Source organism: Cynocephalus volans, chromosome 1, assembly GCF_027409185.1.
Source record: "Cynocephalus volans isolate mCynVol1 chromosome 1, mCynVol1.pri, whole genome shotgun sequence".
Classification (NCBI taxonomy): Eukaryota; Metazoa; Chordata; class Mammalia; order Dermoptera; family Cynocephalidae; genus Cynocephalus; species Cynocephalus volans.
The window spans coordinates 162,397,590-162,412,053 of NC_084460.1; the positions used below are offsets into that span (position 1 = coordinate 162,397,590).

The following is a 14,464-nucleotide window of genomic DNA, read 5'->3' on the forward strand; positions in this document are numbered from 1 at the left end:
TTAGATCTCTGTGGACAATGTCAGGCCCTCTCCTCTGCAAATGCGGGAACTTTGTTTTTAAAGTTTGCAGAAATTAACAACTTCAGGTTGACTCAATCATAAACCGAACAGATAAGATACCAAAAATGACAATACCAAGTATTGATTTGCTATGACAAATTCTTCTGTCAGGAAGAATGCTTATTCATGTTGACTGATCAAAGAATTGTTTCCCCTGGAAGAAAAGCTACTTGGCACACCAGATCATTACTGGAAGCGTTTGATTAGTGTGGTAGAGTCATAGTAAAGTCAATCAAGCATAAAGTCATGAGGTTATTCTAACAGCCTGAAGTACACATCTCACCTAAGTGAACAAGTCTGCTGAGCCAAATGGGATATTTGCTTCAGCTGCTCTGCATTGTTCTGCAGACATAGTGACAAATTTCTACTCTCCCATATCCTAGCATATTCTAGTATATGCTAGGCTTCCTGCAAAGGAACATCCTTTTGCTAACATTTTTTTCCCCTTCAAACAGGTTACATTACAGATAGATTACATTACAGTGTTTGATCATGGTTTTGTTTCATTACATTTTGATTCTAGAAATGCTTAGGTTACTGTGTTTTGATGTGGGTGTTTCCCAGATGTTTATCAGTGACCCATTTACAAACCATGTTCTGAAGTAGGTTACTTCTGTAAATGACTAATATTATCCGTTAGTCATTCCACACTCGTTGTACATATATTGAGAAATCGCTAATATGTTCTAAACTATAAATGTTTTTTGTGGTAGCCAAAGTGTAACAGAAAGCACATGGAGTCTGAAAGTCAGATAGACTGAGTTCAGTCCCTCTTGAATTCTCACCAAAAATCCCAGATGTACAAATATGAGTAAGAGACCTCCACAGTGGTGAATCTAATTGGGAGGACATATTGAAATAAACTATGGTAGAAGAGACAGTAGAAGTGTGGAACACGCACTATGAAAATAGAAAGGAAGGAGAGACTATTAAGCAAACAGGTTCTATGCTCTAGGAAATTTACATGGTAATTAACTTAATTCTTATATCAACCCTATGTGACATGCTTTAACACTTCCCGTTTTTCAAATTACCAAACTGAGTCTCAAAAGAAGTTTAACGAAATGTTCAAAGTCTTCTGGTTAGGAAATATCAAAATGGGGCCTTCAAACCCAGGTCTATATTACTTTAATCCATGTTGCCTACTGCTCTGCCAGACTGCCCTCTAAGTCACTGTCTTGGGTAACTGGTCTAGACTTTCTTGAGGGAGTGACAGTCCAGCTAGGTATTCAAATAGAAATGAGTTTATGAGTTGAAAAAAAAATGCACAGAGGCCTTCTAGGCTAAGGGAAGCATAGACAGAAAAACATAAGAGTGGTCAAATATTAGGAACCTGGGTCCCACCAGACCAACCAAACCAGAATATCTGGGCCCAGACATATGTATCTTGTAAAGCACCCCAGATGATTCTAATATGTAGCCAGAAAGCACTGGTCAAGCGGGTAGAGCAGATGTTTTACTTAAATTAGTTTTCAAATGATTCCTCATGGGGCCTAGTGGGATATAGCAGAGGTGTGTTTGAATGGGAGGAAGGAAATAATAAGGAAAACGATTGGAGAATATAGGTAAAAAGGAGGCTCTGCAATGGTAGTGCAGGTCAGATATGGGGCTGGCAGCATTGGGCACTGGTCCACTGGAAGTGGAGAGGAATTTATGGTAATTGGAAGGAAGGAAGCAGCTGAAAATCAAATCCTCACTTCCAACTAGTAGGAGCTCATGGGCTATGTTTTGGTCTGAATTCTGTTCCCCCAAAATTCACACGTTGAAGCCTTAACCCTCAGTACCTCAGAACGTGACTATATTTGAAGATAAAGCCTTCACAGAGATAAATGTGGTCATTAGGGTGGGCCCTAATCCAATCCTACTGGTGTCCTTATAAGATGATATTAGGACACACAGAGAGAGATGCCAAGAGAATGAATGTACAGAGGAAGAGATAGCAAAAGGGTGGCCATCTGCCAGTGAGAGAGAGGCCCAGGACTGATCCTTCCCTATGGTCCTGGGGGGTAACCAACCCTGCCAGCACCTTGATCTTGGACTTCCAAACTCCAGAACAGTGAGAAAATAAATTTTGTTGTTTAAGCCACCCAGTCTGTGGTATTTTGTCGTGGCAACCCTAACAAACTAATACAGATGAGGCTAAAATTCCCAAAGCTCTTCACATGAGGGGAGCAAGGGGACTTAGCCAGCTGTGGTGACAAATGGCTCTCTCTATCTATACAAGAATCAATTCATCTACCACCAGAGACAGGTTAAAATTTTTTTCTATTCTTAATGAATTCTTAATGGAGGACATTTTGGTTCTCTACTAAGAAGCTAATATGAATGTCTTTTTTCTAAAAAGTTCACCTAAATCCTTAACACTAGAAAGAAAGATAAATGAATCAGTTTGGTAATGCTGAATTTGAAAATTTAGATATGTAGAGTATAGACTTGATTCCTTTAAAAAAAATCCACAGTCTTCAGGGATAATGAAACCATTAATCTCCAAAGCAAAGCAAGGAAAAATTAAAGAGATAAGTGCATGATTAGACTGATTTTTAACAAATCGAGTGCATTGGTAGTCAAAGTGGTAAATTTATGCTTTTCCTATAGGACATAATATCCAAAATTCCAAACTAAGGGGAGGCTACACTTCTGTCACTTCTCTCAGCCTTTTGTCTCCTGATCTCTGAAAATTGTCAGCGTTTTTCAAATATAGCCAATCTATTTGGCCCCAAAACTTTTGCTATCTGTGGAGTATGCATAAAGCAAATGTACTTCACAGGGCCTGGTTTTCTGAAGCCTTGCAGTTTCAAATATTGACCTTGCAAAGGACAAGAAATTTTCCCAAGGCTATAGTCTCTGTTGTAAGATAAAGAATTGTAACACAGCAAGGTTGCTAGCTCAAAGACAGACAGGTTACTGATTGATATGTAAAGATACTGGGAAATTGCTATAAGAAGAGAATGTTTGCTAAAACCAAACTTTTGTTGCAAATTGCATTATGGAATGTCACCTTGCTTGTCTTAGTGAAAGTTACCAGCTTCTATTGTTATACTTGTTAAACTATACTTAGCAAAAACCCCACCTATGTTCCCTTCCTGTAACTTCCTGGCCTGGAGAATAAATGTGGGAAGAGAACCCCAATTAATGGTTAATTTCCCAAATGGAAGGAATGCCTCTCTCTTGAGGGTTCCTGGAAATTAACCCCTTTTTGGGGCTTCTCACTGCTCAGAAGAGATGGGCTTTGAGTAATCTTTGGCAGCTCTGTCACCCAGGGAAAAAGGCATGACAAATCCGTGGGAGGCAAAGCAACAGCTACTAGCTTGGGATAAAAATTGATTACAGATTCATATTCTGTGAAATGGGAAAGCTAAAATGAATGAGTGCTTTGTTTGGAGAGAAGTGTTCAAGGCTAAACATTATTTAAACTTTTGATCAATAAAACATGGCGAAATGAGCAAGTTATTAGTTCATCTCTCTTGATTTGAGGTGAAGTTAAAATTAAATCCAATAGAAAATTATATTTTGAATGAAGAGACTGAAGCCTTTGCGAAGTGGCACATCAAATTTGGGGTGAATTTCTGTAGCAGCAGAATAGGGGCATTTCATCTTGGAATGTGGACACCAGGTGGAAGTGAGAATGGTGCAAAGCAGTGGCAACCTTTCTGTTTGCCATCTTTAGAGTGCATGTGTTAGGCTTTCTATACATATCCAAATGGAAACAATATGTACAAATAGATCCCAAATTCAAAGTCTTCTTCTCAATATCCAAGTTAACATGCTACTTCTCTTGTTTGAGCCATCATCTTTTGCCTAGTTTCAGCAGTAGCCTCCTATCAGGTAACCCTACTTCTCTCTCATTCCCTTCAGTGTATTTGAAACACAAAGTCAGAATAAACCCACTAAACTGTAAGCCAGACCCTGTCACGTCTCGAAATCTTTCAATACTAGCCAAAATCCTTTTAATGACCTAGAAGGCGGTCTATGACTCAGCTCTTTGTGGTCACTCTTCCCCCTGTCTATTATGCTCCATTGTTTCTCAAACACACCAGGGACAGTCCCACCTCCAGGCTTTTGCACTTGGTTTTCCCTCTACCTGGAATATGATTTCCTCCACCATGGACAGCTCCTTTGTTTCCTTCAGATCCTGTCTCAAATGTCCCATTCTCACCGAGGCTTCCCTAGTCCCTCATATTTCAGATCTTTCCTCTTTGTTTTATCTTCTTGGCACACAGCATTCCCTAGCTTACTATAATATTTAACTGATCCATCCCATTTATTGTCTGCCATCCCAGTAAATGTAAGTCCTATGAGGGCAGGAATTTTTGTTTTGTTCATTTCTATATCCCCTGCATGTGGTCTATGTCATCCATAGTGAGCATTCAGCAGATACTTGTTGTATTGAAGAACAAATACATGGATGTATGAATGGATTAGTGAATTAACTTCTAAGTCTTTTGAAAAGATAAGTATAAAAAAATGCTGCTAAGTTGACAGGAATGTCAATGTTCTTGTCTGTAGGACCACATCAAGTAACAAGTAGTCAGATACTTGATATATTCAAGTCAACCTTGATGACCCCTGGGATACCTTTTAACATGGCCAATATACCACTTTCTCCTGATATATCTTATTTGGTTTTACATTTGCATTATAATTCACTTTGAATATGTTTTGGAAAACAAACATGACATAAATACTAAGGAAATGCTTAAAGGGAACCTTCTGAGAGTTTGTATTTTTTTTTTTTTTTTGGAGGGGAGGGAGGTAATAACAAAAAGTAAAAATAAGCATTTATTTACATCTACTGTTTTTTAACATGGGGGAAAAAAGTGAATCTAAGATATTACCTCTGCTGTATATCACATATCTTATTCCAAATAACTTTGATTGAAAAGCCAAACATTCAGCTGAGTTCACCTAAATTAAAGAAGTCATAAAATTATACCCCAGATAAAGAAGCAATGGAGAGTAGTAGAGAGTAGAGGTGTAGATTTAGAAGCAGAAAGCTTTCCCATAAATTGCAAATCAAACTTTTTTAAGTAGCTATGACACCTTAGGCAAAATATTTCACATCTACAAAACTGTTTTCTTCCCTGTGAATTGGAGGAAAAAAATAATGCATATCTCAAAGGGGACTTCAAAGATTAGATAAAATAATGGATGTGAGCCTTTTGTGCAAGTGGCTAGCCTCGAGTAAGCACCAGTGTGTGCAAATATTCTCTTTCTTATACCTGGTTAGATAAGAGTTAAAATGTAACTTAGTCTTGATACAAAAAATAATGAGGAAAGCTCTTTAATGCTACAACTATGTGTCATCCTTGTCTAGAAGCATAAATTTGCACAGCGGGCAGTGCAGTGAAAACAGCTCATAATCAACTCATCACCTCTCATCATTGCTAGGATCAAATGCAAATGGGAAAGAATGCCACTTCAGTCATTGCTAGTGAAAATTAGCATCTGTGACACTAATGGTGTCTCATTTAGTATGCACTTTAGATTAAAAAGAATGGTTAAAAAAAAAAAGCTTTTTCCAGAACTGCCATTATTCCAATGTTTTCCTTAAACAGCAGTGGTGCTTGAATCTCTTTTACTCCATGAAACACCCCAGTTAAAATTTATTAACACGGATCATTAATTGCAGCTAAGTAAATGCTGAGTTGTTCTAATTATAGTTACAAGTTTCATTTGTGGGGTCTATTCATTTTCTATTTCCAAAGTTTTCACCATATTCTCTAACCTGGAACAAAGGTCTACTGTTATGTAACAATGGGCCTTTCTAGGGATCCTTGCTCAGCATTTGGTATATTGGAGTACTTCTTGAAATAAAACATGAAAATGAATTATATTGTACTTAAACACATGTATACAAACTTTCTTACACATACACAAACAGATTTGCTGCCAAGAGTAATGAAAGTATATAGTACTAGTTAGTATCCATACTTGAACCAGGCTGCATATAGTAGACTCAACAAACTTCATTTACTTTACAAATATTTGTGAAAGCCTACTACATTGACGGTATTATACTAGGTGCAGAAGGAAGATATATGGTTATACTTCAATATTACTTCAATATATTTCAATATAATTCAATATTACTATAGACTTCAATATAGGATTATGTTGATTATGATATTCTGAAAGTTTGAAATTTGAATATCAAGAAAGTTTTTGTTGTTTTACAACTCTAAGTGTTGAAACTTGGGAGGACATCTGAAGGGATTTCATAGATAGACTTCCTGCATTTAGCCAGAGACAGGAATGGGGGACTTACAGAAGCTCTTATAGATTTCCAACCTACAGAGACTCTTAAAAATATGGTCTCCCTGGTCTCCTTAAAATTTAGCTGGCAATTAAGACAGAAACAGGAATAATACTTACAGTACCATTGCTTATAATGGCAGTATGATAATTAAAAACAGGAGTATTGAAAATTGACATGTATTTCATTTAACACAGTTTTATTTTTCATCTAACTATGTGTTTTTGTTTAAAGTAATTAACCTTAATGCTCTTCATTTATGAGGCTAAGAGTGATTCTCTCACAGAGTTGTTACAAATAATAAATAAATTAGTGTACAAAAGCTCTGAGCACAGGATCTGGTATGTAATAAACTAATAACAAATATAAAAAACTAAAATAAAACATTTTAGTCAGAAAAACAGACAAGGAAATTGTTATGTTCTATAATTTAAGCACTTATAAAGTATACTGTGATAATATCTCATCAAATCTGAATCCTGGATATGCTTAAAAGTTTTTCAAATCATTATCCATGGCAGACACTTGTGGTAAGAAGGTAAAAACAAAATTCAAAAAGGAAGATAACAGTACCTTGCATGTGTGTTAAGCAAGGCTATTTTTAAACTAATCTAAATGTAGAATACTTAACCATTATTAGCCAAATTTCTTTTTCAATTCAGAATTTACCTATACCTTGTAGAGAATTATGAGACAAACACATATTAAACTTGTTAAAATTTATTGGCATTCCAGTACATGTAGTGAGTTGCTTTTGTAATAATTCTCCAAGAATTTTCCAGTTTCCCTTATGGAAAATCTCTTCTGCCTCTCAGCCTATGCTAAGAATGTCTTATAATAAATTTGAGTGCTATTGGGCTTATTTATGAGCTATTTGAAGGAAAGAACCCATACCAAAAATAAACAGGAATAAAGGATGAAAAAGAGGGCAAATTAATGACAAAATTACAGATGGTGAAACTGTATTTTAACATGTGTTTTGATTTCCCTTTTTTAATGCATGGATATATTTATTGAGGAGTTTTACAAATATAAGAAAATAATAAATTATTTTGGATATAGAACTCATAAATCTATTACTGTATGCTATATTCACAAATGTTCTAAACCTTCTCACAACTATAGGACCTATCTGAATACTAATAACAAAGTCCTTCTTCATTTATTTCCTTTTCAAATAGGAAGTAACATAATTTTTATTTGAGGTAACATTAGGTATAATATGCATTGCATTTGAATTGGGTACTAGGTCACCTGAAACAGAATCCATGGGAATAATATAAACTAGATGATTAAATAATATTCCCCTCATTTTTAATGTTGTCACTTTTTATTCTAGCATTTACAATAAAAGACAAGAAACTCCTCAGAAAATTTGATAGTGTAGTACAAAGAGTGTACATTTCTGAGTCAGGAGATGTAAACTATTGTCTAGTATGTAGTTAATCAGTGTAGACATTGATTCCCTATGTTTCAGACCAATTTCTTGATGGTTCTAGTCTATCTTTCTAGACGCAGACACTATGTTCCCTTCCAGTGGATGAAGAGATTTGTACTCCTCTTCTACTAGCAATTTATTTGTAGAGATCATCATAGCATTCTTCTCTTCTATCCCATATGGATTCTGCTTTTTATCCATAAAATATGAGAAGAAAATTACCCAGTAAAGTAAATGTGAATTAAGAGGAGTTCTTTCTAAGTCATAATTATAATAATTTTAAGAATATCACTTCCATATTAAAAGGAAAGGAACCAGTTGATATGTAATGTATGAGAAACACACCTGTGCATGTATACTCACATATCTCCTTAAATTCATGTAGAATGAAATCATCTATCTAAAGACAGTAGGAATTCATTCACAACAAAATTAATATGTTTCCGATGTGGCTATTTTCTATGATATATTTTTCCCAGGTGTATATTATAGCAAATATATTTTTAATTTTATGAATAAGGAAGTCAAAATGATGAACAGTATTCTACTTCTATTACAATAGTTCCTGCTATTGAGTCAAGTGATGATGATAGAATAAAGCGTCATTTTGAAAGTAGTTTATTGACATAAATTGATAATCACTATTCACTAGATATACAAACCTTATAAGATACTCTAGATTTCAAATACTTTGAGGAAAACACTGCTTTATATTATATTTTATTTTGTGATCTCCCCCAAACCTACTACTGTTAGCTGAATATTTGTTGCATTTCATCAAGTAAATTTTATATAAAATTAATCTTAAATAAAAGTGTAAGTGATGCTTGTAAAAACTTGATTGTACTCCATGGAAAATGTTACCTTGATTTGTAATGATGAACATGCTAATTATCCTGATTTGATCATCACACATTGTACACAGGTATTGATATTCAACTCTGTACCCCACAAATATGTTTAATCAATTATTTTTCAGTTAAAAAAAAGGAAAATGTTACCTTGAATTTTTATTATATTAGGGAAAAACATAGAAATCATGATAGGTTATCTAGCTGTATTTTTAATAAGATGCTTGTCCATCATTTATCAGATCTTTGTGTCAGAAAGAAATAATATTAAAAATCATTATTCTTAGCTTCCAAAGATTAGAACTCACTTATTTTCAGTTTCTTTCAAAGAATTTCCATGGTAACTTTGAAAGAGTTTCAAAGTCTTGACCATTGTTCAATGCCACATCCATTCAAAAGGTCACAATCAATTCCTAACCCCTTTCTCTGAAAACAGTTGCCTAATAAATGAAGGCTGATAACAGACAATAAATCAATCCTTTAAAAAGACATCTGGATTCAGCTATTGTTTATCTCACAACAGAGTAAAATTTTTATTTACCTAAGAAACTCAAGAAAAATACAAATATTGGAGAAATTTTCTGACATCAATATTTCATAAATAGCTTCTATGTTTATAAATGAATCTAATTTAGAATTCTACAATGGAATCTTAACTTTGTTATCCAATATCCTACCTTTTTTTTTTTTTTTTTTGGAAGTGGCAATTACTGTAAAGACAAAGAATAGAATAACATTCCGCATATTACCAATTTATCAAATCTACCAGTATCTGGGGTTTTGGTGCTAGCAAAACATAGCCCAATCCTCTCTCTAGTAACATTAGTTCAACAGAAAGAGAATAGGAAAAAATACCTCTTTACAACAAGCTATCATACTCATATTTTAACATTCAAAAATTTTTGAAAATCATATATTTAACCAAACCATCTTCATTTTACAACCTTCTCATAATTAAATGTATTATGAGGAGCTAAGCTCTTGAGATAAAATTCATTTGGTAAACTGTTAAATAGACACTGACAACCTCATAGTCATTAAAAATGTGCAAGAAGACTTCATAATATCAACCTTTCAGAGACCACCAAATTGATTTTCATGAAGCTGATGATCTGACCTCCAACTTCACTTGCATACATAAATGATCAAATATGTACTATAAGTATAAATTACAGGGACAATAATTGTCAGATGCTTAACATCTAACTCTTTCAATTTTTACCATGTTTGGCAAGAGGAATTCAGCCCTATACTTGAACTGATTTATGTTGACAGATAAGAACTGTGTGTTTTTTTTGTTTTGTTCCCCCCCCCCCTTTTTTTTTGACCGGTAAGGGGATCGCATTCCCTGGCACGGTGTGGTCTGCACAACGCTCAGCCAGTGAGCGCAGCTGCCATCCCTATATAGGATTTGAACCTGCGGCCACGGCGCTACCAGTGCCGCACTCTCCCGAGTAAACCATGGGGCCAGCCCCTGTGTGTATTTTTCTATTAGATGGTTTGGTTTTATTTAATTATGTATGAAATAACCTTACCTTTGGTTTTTGATGTTTCTCCTTCTCTGAAGCGTTGGATGGTTTTCTCTTCAGCATTTTGAATTCAGACTACTCCTAGTGAGTGTACTTTCTGCTGTTGCAGAAACTGAAAACAGTCAGCAGTGTGCTGTCTATGAAGTACAGCATCAGTTAAGTTTGAGCCCAGTAACCAGCCACTTCCTCCTTTGGTCAGGATATGACTTCAATATCTACATGGGTAAAGTTTTTTTTTTTTTTTTCTTACCGTAATTCTTTGGTAACTCTTAATTGTCCTGTCCCTATTACATTCTATGAGTTGTGTTCCCAAATCGCACACTTGGACACGCCTGCAGTTATCAAAAGGGCCACAAAAATTTCAAAACAAAATTTATCTTCTCAGTTTGTATAAAAGTAAAAATATACAATGCATTCTATGTGTAGAGGGAAAAAAAATCTGAGCCAATAAATAAAATTTGAGATGTTGGCTTTTTATTATTTAAAAAAATAAGGTAATACTTAAGATAATAAATTTTACATTTCTAAATAAACATTGTTAAAAGATAAAATAATCTACACTTTATACAATATTAATCTTATTTAAAGCATGTATGCATATACTTAAAAAATAGATTATGGATGAAATTCATTCTAAATATAAATGGGAATCTGATTCCAGAAGTAAACACTTACACCTATTGTTACTTTTAAAATATATTATTGCATTGTAAAGCCCTAATTAACAAAGAATCAATTCAACAGAACTCCCAATTAGCCAGATGTCTTTTTGCTACAAACTGTAATACCATATACTGATAATTGCTGTTCCAGTAATGATCCTGTGGGTCAATGGCCCCTTCAAATGATGCATCCGGAGTAATAAATAGGCCTGGCATAGAGCTTATGACTTAGAATGACTTTCTTCATCAAACTAAAAGTTTTAAAATTTGTACTGTAATGTCAGAAATAATGAACCCATAAGTAAAAAGCAAGAACTTCAAGCTTTCTTGTTAACTGGGGGTTTTACCAAAGGAAGACTTGCTGAGTATTTGAAACCCTGGTTCTATTAAAACAGGCTTGTTTAAGACAATCAACCTAGATTTCTGTTTATAAATCCCCTGGATTAAAAAGTAGTAGTGCTGTAATCTCAACTAACAACTTATCTAGGTGATAAATCAGCTGACTGTATTTCTCAATCTTCCCTCACATCTCTAAGCCCCTCTTTTCTCGGGCCCAGTTCTAGTGTTCACGCCTCACCACTTCATTTAACAGATATTAAATTGAGTGTCTATTATGTACTGTTTGACAATATACCAAGCCTCTTGACTAGCTAAAAAAATAACGGTTTTTGTTCTACAGTAGAATTAAAGGAATATATTTGTCAAGATTATGGTTAATATGCTTCTTCTATCAGATATTAAAATTAAAAGCAGAATCATATTTTCAAGAATTATTGGTCTGGTATTTTCAAAATACTGACACAGAGGATAACACTGGAAAACCTGAGAACTCTGAGGTTGGGTAATTCCCTAGAAGTACGCCTTCTTTTAAGCTTTCTGTTTGGGTTTGAGTTGAGGCAGTAGCCAAAACAAATTTTTTCCTCCATCTCTTAAGAAATTTAAAGTCACGGAAAAAATAATATATTTTTAAATAAAACATTTGCACCCTCTGTATTGCCATTTCTTCATCTATGAACAGAAATTTAATTTAATTGTGGAGTTCAATCAATAAAATGGGAATAATAATGCTTGCACTTACTACGTGATAGGGTTATGTTGAAAATAAAAGGAATACCAATAAAGGATGTCCCTATTATATGACTTATCATTTCAGCAATGTTTTATGTCAAAAAAATGTTTGTGAATCCTAAAGAGGCATGAGATTTTAAACAGTTATGTTTGGGATGGTGTTTGCTATGGTTTATATTTCTGTAATGATTTCTAAAGAATATAGAACACTTACATTCATTGTGCCCATAGGAGAACTAAATGCAGTTTTTAAAAATGTTATGCTCAAGCAGTTTGTATCAGATCTCAGTTTATGGTTTCTAGATATTTTACCATCATTAACACTGATGAAATACTGAAAATGTAAATAAAATGAATATTTTCCTTCAAAATACCAGGTGGGAGAAACAACTGTATAATCATTTTGCTACGCAAGAAAAATGTTTTCTGTAGATTAAGAAAGATATGACATTTGCAGTCCTGTTACTATGCAATCATCTTAAACTACTCGATCCTCAAAAAAAAAAAAAAAAAAAAAAAACTCAGGTGACAAGGTGGCAAATGTGTTTATCAATCCTCTACTACTTTATGGAATTATGAGGACACTGCAGTACTTAATGAATGACCCAGAGTGACCGTCAAAAATCAGGTAGACAGAACAGGAACTGAGTAGAGTTGGTACTTGAGTACATCTAACTCCCAATCATGATTTAACCGCTAGGCCACATGTTGCTTAAGACACGTTCTGAAACAGGGAAATTGCAAAAGCACAAAGTCTCAGTGCCTTGTTTTCACACATTACCTTAATGGTCTCATACCCCGGAAAAATGAAATAGGTTGGAACTTTGTGGCACATATACTGGTTACTATTTCTGCGTCATAAATGGTGAGTCAAAATTTTAAAGAAATTGTAATCAAATGACAGGAAATAAAAGAAATTTAACCTGGATAGTTTCTCTCTTCTTTCTGCCCCCTTAGAGCAAGTTTCTCTCTGAAGTACAAGGAAGGGAGATTTATAGAAAGAAGTCCAGTGGGAGTGTTGTGTTCCTGCCTGTTTACGGCTTGGTAGAAGTGGATCTCCAACACTGTAATACAAACCTCATCCTTACTCAGGATTTCCTGAAGCAAATACTCACTGATATCTGATGAAGTTCTATGCAGTTCTGTGTTCAACAATTCAGATAATGGCTTCAAAGCCATTTTGGGGGGACTGAGTGTTGTACCCTCCTGTAGATACCTAGCTTATTCTTACTATATGGTGGATAAAATGCCTTCTCATTTGGATTTGGGTGATTACAGAGAAATAATGGGATGGATATTCTTCCAGGCCTATAGTGGGGGTTGTAGGGATGGGGAGACAGTGGCTTCCCTGTGAACTTCTTACATTTACTATCCCTCTGAAGTCATTTACCCATTCTGTCTTTGGAGTCCCTATTTACTAATCCTCTTCTGTAAGGGACACACCCCCTTCCCCAGCTCTTGAAGTCTCTTCTAGTATGTTACTAATTGAAAAGCCTTACAGTCGCTTCCCTGCTTCTCCTGGTGACCTGCTAGGGAGGATGAGCTCGTGTTTTGAGGAGAAGATTGGAGGAAGAGACGATTCTGATCCTACTAATGGAAGTGAAAGAAAGGTGGAGCTATTGAGATGTTTTTCCCGACAAGGCCTGAAATGAAGCATATCTATCACAAGCATATCTACATCAAGTCTACATGAGAAATTAATATTTTGCCTATTAATTTCTCAGTATGATATGGTGCTTTGCCTGAGTTTCATTGCAGAATTCCCATACATTCACTAACAGTGATGGAGTGATGCCCAAAGCACTTCTTGTAAATGATTAGGAAGGTGGGGAGACAATCTTAATTAGTTTTGCTTCACGTAAATAAAGGGGAGTAACAGAGGTGAATGTTGGTAGTATCCATTCAAGCTGGTGTGTTCAAGAAAAAGAGAAGCTCAGTGAACTCTGAGTATCTTAATTCTCCTGACAAGATAATTCATCATGTGGAGGTGGATGCATCAAGCAATTTTAGCTGGATTTCAGTACAAAACAAATTTGTCTACTTCATTTTGTTTTTGAGCTCTATAAGTAAATGATAATTTGGCTTTGTCTGATTTGGTTCCTTGGGTATTATGTGTACAGCAGAAAAATGCAACATTCGTCTGGAAATCAAGTACCTGGAACCCTGAGCTTGCTATTTCTCATTATAAATTTGAAATTGCCATAGTGGTTAATTAGAATGTATTTCCAAAAAGATGTGCTCAAAATATTATGTTTCTGAAAGATGAAAGCTACTGGTCAAGCCATGGATATTTTGGGAAGATGGAGACAGCCTGGCCCTGCAACTTTATTTTTTTATTTTAAATTTCTAAAGAGGTAGTACAGCACATTTCTTTGATATCGTAGTTTTAAATAGAGAATTGAGATAAATAAAAAAGTGTAATGATCTAAGATGGATGGCCAACCTAAAGAATCATAGAGGACAACGCTGCCTTAAAAGAGACAAAGAACTTCTTAGATCACATCTGTGCATTACAGGATGTTTGAAAACAGAATGTAAGAAAAGACTGGGTAAAACACTAAATGAGCAGTACTAGTTCAAAAGTGACTGAAAAAATTAGGGAA

General features: G+C 34.9%; 1 protein-coding gene across 2 annotated transcripts in view; it reads right to left on the reverse strand.

The window, feature by feature from the left end:
• Window positions 1–14,464, reverse strand: part of SAMSN1 (SAM domain, SH3 domain and nuclear localization signals 1) — a 139,391-nt gene that overhangs the window by 39,033 nt on the left and 85,894 nt on the right. The window contains exon 1 of one of the 2 annotated variants that reach the window (XM_063075989.1): window positions 10,138–10,206. The exons of the other annotated variant lie outside the window; for it this stretch is intronic. Coding sequence (XP_062932059.1) covers window positions 10,138–10,194 — 57 coding nt within the window. The 5' untranslated portion in view covers window positions 10,195–10,206. Of the gene's footprint in view, window positions 1–10,137; window positions 10,207–14,464 lie in introns of those variants that run through there. 2 annotated transcript variants of the gene reach the window in all.